The sequence below is a fragment of the Amblyomma maculatum genome, chromosome 6 (genome assembly GCF_055883805.1).
Source record: "Amblyomma maculatum isolate TAMU_Amacu chromosome 6, ASM5588380v1, whole genome shotgun sequence".
Taxonomy (NCBI): Eukaryota; Metazoa; Arthropoda; class Arachnida; order Ixodida; family Ixodidae; genus Amblyomma; species Amblyomma maculatum.
Genome location: NC_139349.1, coordinates 49,150,097 through 49,168,422, shown reverse-complemented (window position 1 = coordinate 49,168,422; position 18,326 = coordinate 49,150,097). Strand labels below are relative to the sequence as shown.

Below are 18,326 nucleotides of genomic sequence, written 5' to 3'. Positions count from 1 at the left end.
TGCTGTGTATTTTCGGAGGCCAAAGTGGGGTATATTCCACTCGAGATTCACTCGATTTTATTTCAGCACCATTCACTAGCAGTCGTTGCTGTCAAGACAGGCGTGAAGGTGACTGTTTTTGTCCAAAAGGGTATTAGTTTTCTCGTTTCACTTTCTGCTTAGTAGAAATGCCAGAGGGTATTGTAGGAGCAACAAACAAAGCAGCTGCATTTGGTGTACACCACTTTTGCTCACTACAGTAGACAGAATGGTGGAAAAAGAAAGGGAGTGAAAAGGGAAGGACAGTTTTGCACTGCCTTACAGCAGAGGTAGGACATTTTTTTCATTAGCTGAGGTCCTCGCTAGCGCTTGGGTTGTTGAGTTCTACAGAGTGTTTAAATGAAAGTTGCTGCCCAGAAAATAAAGTGCTGGGAGGAATGTGGCGTGCCAGCCATATGGCCACCGCGTGGAATCTTTCTTGCTTTTCCGGTATTTCCAGTATATGGACTTCCCAGATATGCAACCACCTTTTTCTTCTTGTGCAGTCTGTCTTTCGGAAGTTTTTTTAATCCACCCTCGCATTGATGACACTGGCCACTTTTTGTTTGCAGGTGACCGTGCACGAAACAGAGGAGCCCGACGACCCAAGCTACGTGCTGTTAATGAAGGGTGCCCCAGAGCGCATCCTGGACCGTTGCTCCACTATTTTTATCAATGGAAAAGAGAAGGTGCTGGACGATGAAATGAAGGAGGCCTTCAACAATGCATACCTGGAACTTGGTGGCCTTGGAGAACGTGTCATTGGTGAGTTGCTTGGCCTGCTGTAATGTTACGTTTGTGAACTGTGTAAGTTTGTGAAACTGTGAAGTTTCTGTATAGTCTGATGCTGCTGATAATGAGTGTACACTTTCGGTTGACTGTATTGTACCAAAGTCTGCTGCACATTTGTTAGCTTTTTGTGCTACTATGAAAACTTCCGTGTACAGTGTCTCAAGCCGTAAGCATTGCAGAAAGCTTTGTTGTGGAACTGACCCCGTGCCTTTTCTTTCTAGGCTTCTGTGACTACAAGCTTCCAACGGATAAGTACCCACCAGGCTATCCGTTTGACGCTGATGAACAGAACTTCCCGCTCACTGGACTTCGTTTTCTTGGTCTTGTCTCCATGATTGACCCGCCACGTGCTGCTGTGCCCGATGCTGTTGCCAAATGCCGAAGTGCCGGCATCAAGGTATGGCATGCTCTCTCGACATCTTTCCCTTCTTGAGAGTCACTCAAGAAAATGTACTGCAGAACTTGCTCACATAATGCAAAACGGTCTATTCGACCAACCCACGAGTCGTACCATTGTTATACTGTAGAGTGCATACGCTGAACGAGTCATACCATTGCGAGCAACGCTTCTAGTACCCCCTTTGCCATGCTGTAGAGAGTGCATTCACTGGCAGGGTTTTAAGATACTGCTACAGGTAGATTCTTTGGGCTATGGCTTTCTGGTGGACCTCGCACAAGACAGGAATGGGGAAAGCCATGCCTTTTTATTGTTTTCATGGACAGCAGTGTTGCAGGTTGTGATCACTTCATGGAAGTAGTCAATCATTCGTGATGTTTTACTCTTCATTGTACGCACCCTAGCCAAAATATTTTCTGATGAACCACTATAAGGGAAACATTCTTCTGTCTCTCGCTTCAGATATTTGTTGTTTCAAGATGATCTTGTACTAAACTGGAGCAAACAACGCTGTTGTACCAGAGAATTTCAACTGCAGCTGGCATATTTATGGTCCTAAAACCTGCTTGTGTGTCTAACCAACTTTGTAGCACCTTATCCTATTGATTTGTGTTCTGCTGATTGCTTGCTTATTTTACTAATGCTGCAACCAATACATTGTGATTTTAGCTTGAGGTAGCTGATCATGCAAGGGCAAGCACAAGAAAAATGCGAGGTATTCAGTGTATTACTATAGAGGTATAGGTTGGGATGAAAAAAAAAAAGGAATTAGCAAGTGCAGAAAAATTAACATGCAGAAAATATTCCTACAGTCAACAAAGTATATTGAGAGCTGCATTCTCTGCATCAAGCTTGAACTTTTTTTTTTTTTTTCTCCAAGGTTATCATGGTGACTGGTGACCACCCGATCACTGCCAAAGCAATTGCCAAGGCTGTTGGAATCATTTCCGAGGGTAACGAAACCGTGGAGGACATTGCGCAGCGACTGAATGTACCCGTGGAAGAGGTGAACCCACGGGATGCTAAGGCGGCAGTGATCCATGGCTCGGAACTGAGGGACATCAGCCCTGACCAGTTGGACGACATTTTGCGCTACCACACCGAGATCGTCTTTGCTCGAACCTCACCTCAGCAGAAACTCATCATTGTAGAGGGCTGCCAACGCCTGGGCGCCATTGTGGCCGTCACTGGTGATGGTGTCAACGACTCGCCCGCCCTCAAGAAAGCAGACATTGGTGAGTGTCGTTTACATAGACCTTCCAATTGAAGCTCCCAGTGTAAAACCTTTCTGGTCAGCACATTCATATACCTCAGTTTTTGTGCAATTACAGACTGGTATCATCTCTTGTATATGTAATGCAGCCTGAGCAATTCACTCTTTTACTTCAAACTGCTGTCTGTTCACAGTAACGGTTCAAACGCATCATCAAGGGTGTCTGTCAAAAAGAAACATTAGTTCGAACTCCAGTTTCCACAACAAATTTTCAGTTCAGTTTCAAAATGACAGGTTGGTGCATTAATTTGAGCATAAATGTTATACACTAGCCAACATTGCGAAGATTCTGCTGTTGTGAAAATTAATAAACTGAATAATTGGAAAATGTAAAAGCATCATGTTGAATCAGGTGGCCCCTATCGCATACTGCAGCTAATGTCAGATGAAGCATGCAGAAATCTTGCATTAGAGGCTATTTGCAGGTGCATGGTTGGTGAATGTATAACAGCAGCTAGGCAACGTAATGCTGAACTCTTTTTCTTTGAAATTGAGCCCAAGAATGAATGCCACTAGCAAGAGCAGGGTTAATTGCTTTAGCTATAGGTTTAGGTTAGGGAAGCTTTTATAGTGCTCTTAACTGGTGTTGGCAGGTGGAAAGGTAAAGTAGGAGCACAAGGAGAGTTGACGTCAAGACTTAAACGTCGGAAACACATAATGCTTCAAGTCGGAGAGTCCTGCATTGATTCCGGGTAGTAAAATACATACGATATATAACAGGCGTGAAATGGATGAATTCTATGTCTATTATTAAATGAATGTTTTTTTTTTTAATTGTGGTGCTGTTAGATCAGCTGCATATGTGATTTTAAATAGACAATATTCCAAAAATAGAATGCGATTTTTTTTCGCAGGTGTCTGTTAAAATTTTCTCCTGACTTTAATGATTACGCATATAATCTCCAGTTTTGTAGTGAATGGCACTTTGAAAACAAAAATTCCTCTTTTCATTGGTTTCAGTGGTGATTGGCTTCTTTTGTATGATGTTAGTTCATGAAGCATCAGAGATTAGAAAAGTACAAACTAGCATCATCGTAGAGCAGTGGCAGTTTGAATAATTAGAACACACTACTGGCAATGTCAGTGTATGGTGCCATAGGACCTGTGGTGCGTAGTAGTTCTGGCCAGCATTTTAACGGTGGGGTTTCATTTTCATGCCTTCAAGGTTCACGACAGTGTTTGGCGGTTGGAGCCCGTCACAGGTCTTGCAACATGATGAAACTGATGTGCGAGGGCTAAGCTGGCTAAATGCCCCAATTCTGAGTTTTGGACAGCATTTCACAATCAACGCTTTGTTTTCAGAGGTCTAGAGGATGTATGTAGAAAGGATATGGTCCCACTAGCGTTGCTGCTCAGGTTGCTGCTCTTCTGTCCATTTCGTGCAGTCTTGTTGCGTTTTTCCAGTGCCTTGCTTAGTCATTAATGGACCGCTGACATCACATATCCGGTAACGAGTTACCTGTCTGACTGCATTCATTGTCTAATAATTGTAAGTAAGGTAATAGTGCTACACGATTCCGGCTTTTTGATGCCTGGTAAGCATACAGGGATGGCATATATTATACTTAGTGGAAAAAAATATTTTGCAATATCTATTCGTTTTTTGAGCCACACACCTATAATAAATCTGTTTCCCTGGTTTTTCTGGCCATGGTTCACAGGAGGTTTCATCTGATTTCAGAGCTAAGGCCCACTTAACTTTTTTTGTCAGTTTAAAGAAAAGTAAAATTGGGCCTACAGTAGAATGTGTGGTGTCAAGAGCATAGATGAACTCCCGTTTTGCTCTTCACATATTCTACAGGTGTCGCTATGGGTATTGCTGGGAGCGACGTGAGTAAACAAGCAGCCGACATGATCCTTCTGGATGACAACTTTGCCTCCATTGTCACCGGTGTTGAAGAAGGTTGGTGGAATCTACCCACTTTGCTTAGAATTGGCATTTTTCTTTGCTTAATTGCGTTGAATTGGCATTCTTCTTTGCTCAATTGCGTTGCATGCCTTGCATGTCCCCACGAAATATTTTCCGCTTTCAAAAAGTTTTGCTGAGTGCCATTTTTCGCTTATTTCTTCAGTTCTATAGACTATGACTTTACTCAGGAAATGTATACAGTATTTTACCTTTGTCTGTTTTTTACCCTTCTTTTTTTTTCCTGCAGGACGTCTGATCTTTGACAACCTGAAAAAGTCCATTGCATACACCCTAACCAGTAATATTCCAGAAATCAGTCCTTTCCTGTTGTTCATCTTGGCTGATGTGCCCTTGCCTTTGGGAACAGTGACCATCCTGTGTATTGATTTGGGAACCGACATGGTAAGGCTACTCATCTGTCTGTCCATCATAGCCAGAGTCTCTTCTGCACATTGAAACCCCACAATTAAATCACTTGTCTCGTTAGCTGATATGAAGAAAGAAAAATTGCCCCGCTTTGCTTACCAAAACCCTGCTGAAATGAATTTCCTCTTTCGTAAAATTGCCAGGAACTTGATTGTTATGAAGACCGAACTGCAGTGACAGCCAATGTGTGGTTCCATGCCGTTGCCTTTATTTTTTAGTGTATCATGCAGTGTCATTCATAGAAATGTTTTAAAGACACTGCTTTATAATAAGGATTCTTTCATAAGCCACAGGCTCAGGAATATGTGTGCATTTATAGAAGTGCTGCAGTAAAAGTAAATAAACTCTTTGATTCCAGCTGTATGATAAGGCTCTCTTTTGAAAGTATTTGTTCAATATATCATTGGGCTTGGAAACTCCATTAAGTGAGGCATTTATGACAATGATGGCCACTTGAAGGTGTTTGCTGTTTGTAGTTCAAGCAGTTTTATTTCTTATTTTATTGCATTAATTTAGAAGAGCCAGTAGTAATGTCAGAGCATTCAACTCAAAATGTTTTTTTTCCCTTATTTATTTTTAATTTTCTCCTGATTTGATAGATGTTGTATTATTTGTGATCTATCTAGTACATGTGACCAATTTTTTTGACGTGGAGTTGCCGAAGGTTGAGAATTTTTTTCCTTCCTTTAAGTGCATAGGGACATTCATGAGTTTGAACTATATGATGTAGGAGTGTGTTATTGCATAATGTAAGAGTGTGTTATCGGTGTCAGTTTTCATTAAGAAATATTTGAACTGCACACTAGTTTCTATGAGTAGAGGTTAATCATTTCTACCACCACTTGGAGAGCTATATGTGACTTTTTCTCTGCACTGGGGTTTCCATAAATCTGTGCCTGCAAATGCCTTCCGCAGAAAACTATCTTCGCCATTCGTGTTGTTTTGTGTGTGTTCGTTTCTGTGTGGTACTTGTGTAGTCACTGGAAGCATGTGTTGGAAAAGGTTGTGTGGTGTGGCTGGCGCTGGCTGTTGAGGAGATGCCGTAGGTAAGGTCGTTCAACCTGTACTGATTCGTAACAAAAATACTATAATAGCTGCAGAGAAACTACTTCGGGGTTAACTTACTATCTCTTCAAGCAGGCACCCACCGTCCTCTAGTTACCTTTGTCATTTGTTTCATTATTCAGCATCACACATAGTGAAACGATATTGCCATGTCACCATATTAAAATGAAACTCTGGCTATCTGGCTCACTGCTTATACTAGTGCCAGAGTGCTTGACATTAAAGGGACACAGAAAAAAATGAAGTGGGCTTGCATCGATAGAATGCCAGTTCCTGGTAACAAAAAAGCCACTCTTACTAAAAACAAAGTTGTTATAAGGTAGTAAAGAGGAAGAACAGGAACACAGGTATCGCCGCTGCAGCCGAAACGGCAGAGACTCTAAACTACAAATCTCGCGACGTGCAAGGGATCCCAGAGGCTGACAAATACGAGTTACCGTATACACGCGTGTAATGGCCACACGCATGTAATGGCCGCACCTCGAACTTTAGAAAGAAAATTGGGAAAAAAAAGCTTTTAAAAATTTCCCGAGTAAAAGCAGCAGAGTTTCAGGAAGTTGGGCAGTGCCGTCTACTGTGCGGTGCAAGAAATACGGAACGTTTTGTGGTTACTGCCGCCAGGTGGGGCCCAAAAATCAAGTGAAAGCCAAAATGAAGCATAAGGTTAGAAATAGAATTGCCAATAAGAATTAAGAACAAATATTTGAGGGAAAAAAAAGTCGAACATGGGGGCAGCGGCCACCACCTCCGTTACAAAGGGGGCGCTCCTAGCCGCAGCGATGCCCGTCCGTTACAAAAGGTGAGGCCAGCAAATCCAATCCAATCGAATCCAAGCCTGTTCGCTTCTCCGTTTTACAGCCATATCCTCGATCGCCCGAAGCATATCACGTGCGATCTCGCAATCGGAACGCATCGCTGCCCTGATTTGTTCTGTGCTCGTGAGCTGAAGATTTTCTTTTTTCTCAATGGGAAAATACGTTAGTTATACCACTCACCTTAAGCTGAAAGTGATTCACTACGCGAAAGTTCGGAGGAGGACGACGACAAGGAGTGATGTTTTGGACACGAGACGAGCCTGAAATCCCGAGTTTAGCAGAGGAGGATGAGGAGTTTTTTTGACAACAATAAAGGCAGGTACCATCGCAAATAATTTTTTTCGCTGTCTTTTTTCTCACATCGCCGCACCCCTTGATTTTCACCCCAATCTCGGGAAAAAATAGTGCGGCCATTACACGCGTGTATACGGTATGTTGCCTGTTTGAATGCGGTAGTAGGTTTTGTCTCTAATGCCATAGCATGCTTTTATCACATGAAAACGATGGCGAAAAGACAACGTAAATGTTGCAAGGCAAATATAAAAATATACTTGGTGGCGCCAGAGGCGTTCACTTCAGTTTTGGTTATGTTCCCACTCAGGCACTTCGTGCGTGCATGCATGAATAGTTTCGTTTTGAACCTGCTGGGCCTGAAATACGAGCTCAGAGCAGCAGATGCACCTACCCTAGGTGCATATCGAATGAATATCATAACTCCCTGTGAAGTATTCTCTGCGTGCCAGCAATCACGAAGTCTCCTCTTGCGTCATAGTGTGTGTCATCCTACTCCTACCCTACTACATAGTAGGAGAAAAGTTTGAATTCGGCCGGCGGGAACAAAAAAAACCTAACTTTTTTTCGCAATATCTTGGCAATAATTCAATTTTTTGCTGCTGGATATGCGGCGACAGTGTCAGCAAATGCCATTTATTAGATTTCGATAGTATATTTGGGTGTCATTAGTGCCCTTTAATACTTTTGCAATTGTAAAACACCTTGCATTACTAACCATGTCCTTGGCTCTCTTAGCATCACAGTGTCTTCTAATAAGTGACAAGTACTAATTTGTAACTTAAAGCAGCTGCTTACGAGGAACAGAATTGGTTTAGTGTGGAGCTTGCGTGCTTGTAGGAGGCTGAGGCATCTTCTTAGCTCGCCAAGCATGGCTTTGTGTGAATTAATGTGCATCTGTACTCACCTTATGCTGCCAGTGTTGGGGAAACTGGAACTAGTGAAAGAAAAAAAGAACTTGTGTGGCGTTTTTTGTGTCCCTGTCCTAGGTTCCTGCAATTTCGCTGGCTTACGAGAAATCCGAATCTGACATTATGAAAAGAAGACCGCGTGATCCCGCCCACGATAAGCTAGTGAACGAGAGGTAACTTCCACGGCCGGTGCTGAGGTTTTTTATAGAACACTCCTCAACACTTCCCTCAACCCAGCACCATCTCGTGCTCCAAATTTGTGTCATTTTCTTTTTCCCTTTGGAACTTCCTAGTCCAAATCAGTCCTGAGTTTCTTTACTTGCTTGGTCGTCTTCCTTGGTTTCATCTGAGAGAATTAAGGGGAAAGCTTTTACCTTTTGATGTGGTCACAGTCAAAGGCACTAGGTTTTTTTTCTTAAATGAGAAGGCAACTGTGTGAGTTAGCCTCATGTTCTTGTAATAGACATGGAAATGCCAAGAATTGAAATTCTGGAACAGTAGCTCACTAGGAATGGAGGTGGGGATGCAGTGTCAAGAGATGGTAGTGCTTACATTTGACCATTCATATTTTTAGGGATATTGAGGCCACATACTAAACACTGCTGCTAGACTGCTCGCTTTATTTCACAAGCCTTGCAGCACTATGCTCTCGAAAAAAAGTTGAAATCTGGAAGGATAGGTCTGGCCTTTGTAGAAAAAACTAATTATGTTTGCTTCTATTTTAATAACTTAAACTGTTTTTTTCTATTCTATCAACTCGTGGTTATAGTGCTCTAGCCAAGAGGCGTCCTCCCAAAAGCAGTTCTTCTAGGTTCTACTTGAGTTGCTGAAATATGAAAACGTGTTTAGTGCCACAAAATTGCTGCCCCTTGGTTCTCTCTGCTCTGCTGTTTTTTGGTCACACTCCTCAAGGCATCGCCTACTAGTGAGTGACAAAGGAAGACTGGCACCAGAAGGTAACGCTCGAGGATTGTCATCTTCGGGTGTTCTTTTTTTTCTGCTATTTGCATCCAGTTTTTGCATTCATTCTTGTTCTCCTCTGCTTGTCGTTCATGGGCAGTCATCCCTCGTTTTATTTCTGCCTTTTCTGTTCAGATTGTCAGCTCATTGACCTTATTGTATTGAATTGTTTGCCCTGGTTTTGTCATAAACTCGTCCTTGGTTCTATTCAGCCAACCAGAATAGGCACTGTGTTCAGCATTCTACTTTCTTTCCATCGCCTTTTGTTTCTCAATTTAGAGTATTTCGTTTTGAGAGTTAAAAAGACAGGATTCTCAACTGGCAAGTCTAACATGTTTGTGCTGTGCAATTTTTGGCTGCTTTTGTTGAATGCGAGTTATTGTTTCTAAGCTCAGCCAGGAAACTTACAAAAGCTGTCGACAAATAATTCTGACGATAGTTCCTTTCAAAATTGAAACCAGCCTGTTTGTACTTGCTGCTGCCTTAAACTCGCAGCTGTGCTGCATATTTTGCAATGGCTATTCATTCGCAATTCTAAATTTTTGGCTATTACTCTTTTAGTTCGAATTCTGTCATCCTATCTAGTTGTACCGGCTTCCACAGTCATTGGCGCACTCACAGTTGCATGCTTTGCCGAGACGTTCTTACTGAAATCAGTTCGGCTTGGCCGAAGAAGTCTGTCTTTGAGCATATGGTGAATTCAGCGAAATGTGCTTTGCCCACGTAAACTGCCGTCAGTGCCTTCTTAGCATGAATATTTGTTTATGGCAAGTTCGCAAAGTCCATATGACGGCTAAACTTTTTTACAAGGCAAGCATGGCAATCTTGTTGAGCTGCTTTCATTTGAGACTAACAGACTGAGAATTGTAATGTTGACAACTATTTGGGCATGCCGCTGTAGCTGTTGTTCAATACTTCACAAAGGTAAGTGCATCAGCATTGTTCTACACGAAATGTCTTGCTGTGCTCTGTGTTGATTAACATTATGCTTAGTATATTCTAAATGTCATAAACTTCTCTGTTGAGGCTGTCTTTGACTGCCACTGTGCCTCTTCATTCCCTAGTTGTGTCAGACTATCAGGGTCGTTGAACCCACAACTGACAGGCAATGGTGAGGTACATGTGCAATTTGCATTATTGGTGAATTCCTGTACAAGCTAGACATTTCCTGTGGAATAATTGTGCCAAGTTTTCACAAATAAAGCCTTTCACCCGCATGCTTAACTGTTTCTTATTGCTTGAATATGCTGCTTCAGGGATTATCTGCTCGTGGTCTTGCTGATTACACTGCCTTATTTTTGTTTTTTTTTGCTGTTGCATGGCCTTGCCCTCGTTACTTGCATTACAGCAGCCAGTTGTTTTTCTTTTCCACTGTGTTGTCCGAGTGGTATTGTTTATTGTCACTCCTGCATGGTTTCTTAAATTTACCCCGCTGCAGAATGACCCATCATGCACTGTGGGCCCCCTTGGCATTCTCTTCCTTTCTTTTATTTTGCGTTTTCCCTCAACACTTTTTTTTAGGTGCCTGCCATTTCCCTCGCATATGAGATGGCAGAGAGTGACATTATGAAGCGTCAGCCCCGTGACCCTGTCAAGGACAAACTTGTCAACGAAAGGTGGGAGCTTTTTATCGGGAATATTTTTTTGTTTCCCCGCTTTTACGTGATTGTGTCGAGATCAGTCTCCTATTTCTTTTTAAACAAAAACTTAAGCAAAGGTTTGCGCTAATAAGGAGCCAAGTGAGTACTCTGCCCTCCTTTCATTCCCCGTGCACGGTTTTTGTCCTCTTACCGTAACACTTCTTGTGTCCGCATTTTAGGAAACGTAGCGCAAAGAAGACAAGGACAAAAAAGAAGGAAACACACGAGTGCATGCTGTCTTTTTTTGTCCTTGTCTTCTTTGCGCTACATTTCCTAAAATGCGAATGCACCAACTCGCCCAATTCAGCATTCTTGTGCACTTCTTGTGTCTCCTTTTTCACTATAGCAAGAGTTGTAGCCTTATGGTGATTTCCACTGGTCGCTCCAAAGCACGTTTTCATGCTCCGGGATGGCGATTTCAAATTCCAGGGGTCGACCAAGATAGGTTACACGTATTCGCTAGTCGTTTGGAGCAGCTTGGGATGCTCTAGCTCGATCCGCCGACCGGAATCAGATCTCGCCGGAAGTCCTAGCACGTCCTAGTAGCTGATGCGGTCACCTCTGGAGGCTGCTGAATTCTTTTGGCTGTTTTTGGCCGTTTCAGCGACATCGGCAGAGTACACTGGGTGTCAGTTTCTTTGTGCAAATATGCTGAAGTGAGTCTATCGAAAAACGTCTCCAGCATTAAAATAGTGCGAAAGCAAGTTGTTGAGGGCCACACTCCTGCCTATTTATCAACTGCAAAAACTTTGGCGCTGGGATACGGCTACAACTTTAGAAAGCGGCTCAGCATTACTTCCGCCGCGCGCTCTACATGTTCCGCTGGTCGACCAAGGCCGATTTGCTCTGTAGCGCTTCAGGTCGGTCTGGGTGCCCAGCTCCGATCGACCAGTGGAAATTGCCATTAATTGCTAAGAGTGAATGTCTACAATGAAGATATTTGCCATGTTAAGTTGTGTGCAAAAATCACACATCATTGCTAAGGATCGGTGATTTATCCTGATCTTTATGAGCTGGTATTTAAAGCCCGGTGATCAGTCTGTTATGTAGCATGAAGTCACTTTGCCAGAGGAGTTTTCATACACAAAATTAATGGCATCATATATTGACGTGCAAAACGAGAATTTAAAGACAGCAGATGGCTTTTCCTTTTCAGAAATTGTTTTACTTTTCCTGTAACCTGTAAATTATTTTTTTGTGATCTGCTGTCAAAATTATCTTGATCGAGCGGTTAGGATGTGGCATAACACCTTTAGTCACTCCAGTTGGTTTAACAGCTTGCTTCACATTTCTGTAATAAATGTGTTGTACATTTACAAGATCACTCAATATAAAGGACAATTGGCTTATGCAAAAAGTCATTTGTTCGTTATTTTTCCACTAATGTGAAAAATGGGTCTTGGATGTTATACACAAGGAAAATTCTAGTTGGCAAACAAGAGAACTCTTCTTGTCGCATATAGTTATGTAACAGTCATTTATTGAGGGCTTAAACTTTGTTCCCTTTCATACTGAGCAACCTTGTACATTCTTTGTTGGGTATTGCTTATTTTTGCACATCTGAGCTATCTAACCATTGCTAGTCTTTAATGTTAGCAGGAGCAGTTGTGCCCATTAATGTTGCTGTTTGGTTTTCTTACCTAGCAATATCTCATGATGAACTTTTACAGTACATAGTGCTAAGTGACTCGTGCAAGTATCTAATCACTGCTTTTTTTTTTTATGAAGTCTCGTGAACTAATGCACTTTCATTGCATGCTGTCTTATCATGTTTAGGTAGATGCAACTAATGAGGGAATTTTCTTTCTCTCTGCAGGCTTATCTCAATCTCGTACGGTCAGATCGGTATGATGCAGGCGGCCGCAGGCTTTTTCGTCTACTTCATCATCATGGCTGAAAATGGCTTTTGGCCTAGCCGCCTGCTTGGACTGCGTAAGCACTGGGATTCCAAGGCAGTCAACGACCTTATGGACTCATACGGCCAAGAGTGGGTGAGTGGTGGCAACCTTGAAGCTGGTCGTGCCTATCGAATGTTTTCTTTATTATTGTGCTATAGTCCCCAGTTTCCATTAACCAAACATTTTCATACTTGCATGTAACTCCTTCGGTCATGAAATAATATTCAGTGGGCTAAGTTCATCAAATCTTCAGGTATTTATAAGAACGTGCGAAGATTAACTGCAGGGGAAAATTTTGCACCGTCCCAGATAATTATATAATTTCTGCAATACACTCATAGTATGTAAATATAGTGACTCGGCGCTGCTTTTAGGGTCTCTGCTGTGCTTCTTTTCACTTACTGTCATGAACTCATCACCTGAAGAGATCATGCATTCTAGGCCTAATTAAATTCCTTTGACTGACAAATGAAAACGGTCACTGTCATTAGTGAAAATTGGAGGTAACAGTCTTAAAATTTTTATGTGCCTGATTGGCAATGGTTTTGTGGCGTTTGTCATGAAAACATTTCTGTTTTTTAAGCAGCACATTAAATTCAATTCAAGCAACAGAAAATGGTGCTAAATGGAATACCAACACATGTGAAGTTACTGTAATTGAACGAGGTACATTCTTTATGTGCCCCACCATTGGGGCTCAAGTGTTTAAAGTGCTCATCTGCTGAGCGATGAGGTGCAGGTTTGATACAGATTTCGGCAGCCACTCCTTAATGAAGGCGAGAAGCAAGGCACCCGTGTACAGTGCGATGTCTGTGCACATTAAAGGCCAAGGCCCCTCTGTCCCAGACAACCAAGACAAAAGTCCCATAGCCAAACCAAACCACCATTTTTTTTTTGCAGTAGATCGCTATTTATCTCCTTACCAGGGAAAAATGGCTACTTTTGAAGAGATTCGCTGCTTTGGCAAACCTTAGATTGACGCTCTGTAGCAGCCAGAAAGCCTGCTACAGAGTGTCAGCATAAGGTCGATGCCTGGAGCTTCATTGCGACCGAAACAAACTCCTTCTTTGCGATGGCAGAAGGACATTTGTTCATTTGTTGCGGAGGAACTAGAGATGAGAAAAATAATTATTACATTTTCTATCAGATGAACGAGCTCAAAGGAAGAAACAAATGATGGGCAGAAACCGAGTCGAGAGAATTGCAATATTGGAATCAGAACCGTAGGATGCAACATAGTCTTCTGAGCCACTGCTGCTGATAGGAACCAACAACTCTGCTCAAGATCAACAAATTCACCCGAAACAGTTCTGTTGCGAAAGCAACACTACGCTAGTCTCTGAGCCATTTCACGGAGCCCCCGATGAGCCAAACTGTGCGAGGAGCGAGTGGCATCACTTAGAGCACAGCTGGAGAGTCATCTGAGCTGCCTCGGACTCCTCTGCTGTGCGGGTGACTGAGAGGTGCCGGCAGCGGCGTGCTAGCTGCACATGCTCCAGGAGGGAGTGACATCACATGATGCACAGCTGGCGCGCCGGGGCCACCAGCGACTCCTCCGCGGCGCAGTGACTCAAAAGTGCCACTGCCGCGTTCGTCGCAGGTGTTGCTTCCGCAATTCTACTCGGGATGGCCATTGGTCAAACCACAGCCAATTTTTGTGAGTGGGCACTGTTTCTGAGGTGATGCCATGTTGGGAGCGAGCGGGCACTGTTCCTGAGGTGGATGCCATGTTGGGAGCATTCCACGCCGCAACCTGAACTTCAACGGCGATTGAAAAATAGCCGCTATGAGAAAAAAATATACAAACCACGCCGAAAACAAAAATATAGTGTCTGAATTGTACGAACTAGATGGTGCAGAAAGTCCATTATGGCACGGCTGGTGCAAAATTTGAACTTGCAAAGTTTTTTTTTATGTAGTTAAATACAATTATTTTTCAGTTTCACTGATGAATTTTTCATTGCATTTCACTCAACTGGATAATCTGTTTATGTTGTCCACTGAAGCATCGCTGTGTTTGCTTCTTCCTGAACACAGACATACAAGAACCGCAAAACTCTGGAATATACTTGCCACACGGCATTCTTTGTGTCCATCGTTATTGTGCAATGGGCTGACTTGATCATCTGTAAAACCAGGAGGAATTCTATTCTGCACCAAGGGATGAAGTGAGTACTCTACTGATTTACCATATGTGCGCCTTGCTGAGTCTTGAACTCGAACAACCTTCCTTTGCTATCACAGACATATGCAAAGTTCTCTAGAAAGCGCAGACATTTGCCTCATTATATGCTTGGTACGATTTCCTGCACTACATCCTGTTCTCCCAGTAAAAAAAAAATCAATGGGTCCAATTGGGATGACCTGTCAGGTTGAATAGGTTCTGCCAATCCCAAATGGTTTGTTCAATGGGTCCTGTCCAACCCAACTGGTTTCTTAATTCACTCCCAATTGGGAAGCCCAATGGGTTTTTTCAATCCCAATTGGGATGCCCAGTTAGTTTCTTCACTCCCAATTGGGAGTTGCGAAACCAGTTGGGCTTCCAACTGGGCTTCCCATTGGTTCTAATTTGTCCAAAGGGAACATTCCCAATTGGGAAAGTAAAGTCAGGGATATCATTGATTGAGATACGCAAATATATACATACCTCTATAAAGAGACAACAGTGGGAAATTTAAGTTATTATAAAAACTATATGCAGTATGTGCAAGCATAGTTAAATAATAACAGATGTGTCACTGGTCCCAGCAGCACTGTTCAACGAATGGAGCATATAAGTGTGCAAAGTATCCTGTGGATATATACATTGAATCTGTGTTAGTTCCGTGTGTGTGTGTGTGTGTGTGTGTGTGTGTGTGTGTGTGTGTGTGTGTGTGTGTGTGTGTGTGTGTGTGTGTGTGTGTGTGTGTGTGTGTGTGTGTGTGTGTGGTGTGTGTGTGTGTGTGTGTGTGTGTGTGTGCGCGTGCATGCGCGCACGCGCGTGTGCGTGCGTGTGTGTGTGTGTGTGTGTGTGCGTGCATGCGCGCACGCGCGTGTGCGTGCGTGTGTGTGTGTGTGTGTGTGTGTGTGTGTGCGTGCGTGTGTGTGTGTGTGTAATGCATGCTTGTCTCTCGGGATTTCTGTAAGAACTTGTAATTTCAGTCCACTTGTATAAAAGTGGGCACTCCTGCGTCTCCTCCAAAAGGTCGAAACTGAATTTTCGTTCTTTTTCCATGCTAGAGAGTTCAAACCATTTAGGCTTAATGGATATGCCATTTGAGTTATATTGAACTATTTGGTTTTCGTGGATGACCAGTTATTTCCAATTGGAAGAACCAATATATATAAAATTATTCGGCTCAATGGGTGGCGAAAACACAATTGGTTTTTGGCCAGCTCATTTCAGTTGGAAAATTCCCAATTGGACCCATTGGTATATTTTGACTGGGCTTAATTGGAGGTACTTCGCTTGGTATGTATGAAGTCTGAAAAGATCTGCTCTAATTTAACTTCTACGGAAACACATTGGCTGTATGCAAATATGTAACCCTAGCACTTGTTTGCCTTTTAAGAAAATAGCTCATCTTTTATGCCCAGAAGTTGTATTAAGCCAAAATTTAATATGTAAAATGAATGGTCCGCTTTTCATTCTGCTTTTTTTTAATTCTTTTTTTCTGCAATACACAACAAATTCTGTTCCTGGCGCGAAGAGCTGAAAATGAGAACCTCCGAAAAATTTTCGCTACTTGTGCACGCTGTTTTGTTTAGCAGAGCATGTCATTATCTTGTTCATTTGGTTCATGGAGCCATAAAGGAGACACTACTTTATGTGCTTGGGCACATAGAGAAAAAAATTGGGATAGATGGGGCTAAAACAAAGCAGCTTCTGCCCCACAAAGGACTCATCCGGTCAGTGGGGTCAACCGATCCTCACGACATCGAGGGTATTCCCAACCCTGCTACTGTGATAATGCGGAGTGTAGCAGATTAATCAATTAACAGAAGCAAAATTGATCTTTGCCATTAGCTGAACGACCTCCTTTGAGGGGCACCTGACACCTTCTCGACTTGTGTCCAATTATAGTATACAGCATATAGTATGCAGAAGCTCTAGGCTACAACTTTTGTGTGGTGCATTGTCTGTCACCTTGTTTAATTGTATTGAAAATCTGATATCATTTTGCCTAAGCATGCAGCTTTACGCTCATTTCCTTGACATTCATTGGATATGTGTATTTTTTGTTAATTCTTCTCACGGTGTTTTCTTTCCCTTTTCAGGAACCATGTCCTGAACTTTGGATTAGTTTTTGAGACTGCCTTAGCTGCATTCCTCTCATACTGCCCAGGCATGGACAAAGGTCTCAGGATGTACCCTCTCAAGTGAGCCTTCATGTTTATTTTTTTTCTCTCTCTCAAAAAGTTCAGAGTTGCTGTCTACCTTGCCAGCATAGAGCGTGAGAACATTGTGAGCTGCAAGGGCAAAGGGTGTGGCTAGGTGCAGTAGCGTCCTCCATTCTCTTGGACTCCGTTCTGAAACAGACTCCTTTAGCCAAAAATCACAGCCCTCCTGATGTCTTCTCGCATTCATTGTCAGTTTTCTAATCCGATCAATTCCACTTTCTTTCCTCCTTGTGACAGGATCAACTGGTGGTTACCTGCACTGCCATTTTCCCTCCTTATCTTCGTGTACGACGAGATTCGTCGCTTCATATTGCGCCGCAACCCAGGAGGCTGGATCGAAATGGAGACCTACTACTGAACATTGCCCACGCGTAGTCTTCTTATCTCTCTCTCTTCAACAGACCTTCTTCGTTTTAATTTTTTTTTTTGACAGACTTTCGTTTACCATCACATTTTTTTCTTTCAAGAAAAAAAAAGCGGAGAGGGGGGACCCTCCCCGGAATGGACGAGAAAAAAAATATGTACCAAGCCAACAAACAAAGCTGGCACAAGCGCGGCACACTTTTCGCGTTAGTAGCCTTAGTGTTGTTGTTGCTAGAGGGAGAGAGACAGAGAAGGAGGGAAAGTATTTGCTGCACCTTCGTAGTTCCGGTACGCTTGGGGAAAGCTGCTGCAGGGACGAGAGAGTGAAGGGGGTGAAAAAGAGAGAGAGATGGAAAGAACTGAACGAGAAGGGAGGGAAGGAAGACGGGAAAGGAACTGCGCCGAGGCACCAGTGCTGTGTTCGATGGCTGCGGGGGAAGTGTTGACTGAAACTGCAGCCGTCGCCACTGCACGTGGAGGAGACGCGACATACCCGGCCGCACTGCCATCATTGGCTGTGCTTCAAAGAAGACCGGTGTGCCAGGAAACACCAGCCCGGTTGTTTCCGAGACCACCGCTGCAGTGACTGCCACCCAACCGACCGCCACCCCAATCAACGACCGCCAAGCAAGATGGGGGAGGCGGAGGTGGAGAACACCGCGCCGAGCGCGTCCAACCTTTTCCATTGTTCCTTTTTCCTCCCTTTTCTGCCACTGGTCCCTTCATGATGCCTGTTCTGCTGGCCCTTGTTTTTTTAATCTCTCTCTGTTAAAAACTCTAGTGTCTTGCTCGGCGACCTTTCCTTTCTTTTCTCTTGCAATGTAGATACTGTTTTCTTGCTTTTCCATGATGTGACTATTATAATTATTTGAGTCGTTCATTTTTTTTTTTCTGGTTTTCTTGCTGACGGGTGTATACCGTACCACTGCTCTTATTACTACTACTGCATCATCCCATTGTCAGGTTATTTTTCTTTCCTATCCTCTTTGTGCGTCATGTATCATACAGATATACCCTGCTTTCGTGTTGTTTGTTGTTGTTTTTTTCTAGCGGGGTATTTGCATGAAGTGGGCTTACAAGAGGGAAAAAAGAGATGAGGTAGAACAGGTAATTAAGCGAAGGAAAAGCTTCACATTTTTCTTGCAAGCTGTTGAGAAGAGGGAAAGAATTGGGTGTTTGTTATTTTGT

At 43.0% G+C, this 18,326-nt stretch overlaps 1 protein-coding gene across 5 annotated transcripts in view; it reads left to right on the top strand.

Annotated features, from left to right (window-relative positions):
- Positions 1-18,029, top strand: part of Atpalpha (sodium/potassium-transporting ATPase subunit alpha) — a 144,557-nt gene extending 126,528 nt beyond the window's left edge. For all 5 annotated transcript variants that reach the window (XM_084606610.1, XM_084606609.1, XM_084606613.1 and 2 more), the window contains 10 exons: positions 591-783; positions 1,032-1,207; positions 2,088-2,442; positions 4,282-4,383; positions 4,637-4,791; positions 10,379-10,473; positions 12,314-12,488; positions 14,433-14,563; positions 16,653-16,754; positions 17,013-18,029. In XM_084606610.1, coding sequence (XP_084462736.1) covers positions 591-783; positions 1,032-1,207; positions 2,088-2,442; positions 4,282-4,383; positions 4,637-4,791; positions 10,379-10,473; positions 12,314-12,488; positions 14,433-14,563; positions 16,653-16,754; positions 17,013-17,133 — 1,605 coding nt within the window. In that variant the 3' untranslated portion in view covers positions 17,134-18,029. The remainder of the gene's footprint in view (positions 1-590; positions 784-1,031; positions 1,208-2,087; positions 2,443-4,281; positions 4,384-4,636; positions 4,792-10,378; positions 10,474-12,313; positions 12,489-14,432; positions 14,564-16,652; positions 16,755-17,012) is intronic.
- Positions 18,030-18,326: the final 297 nt, after the last annotated feature.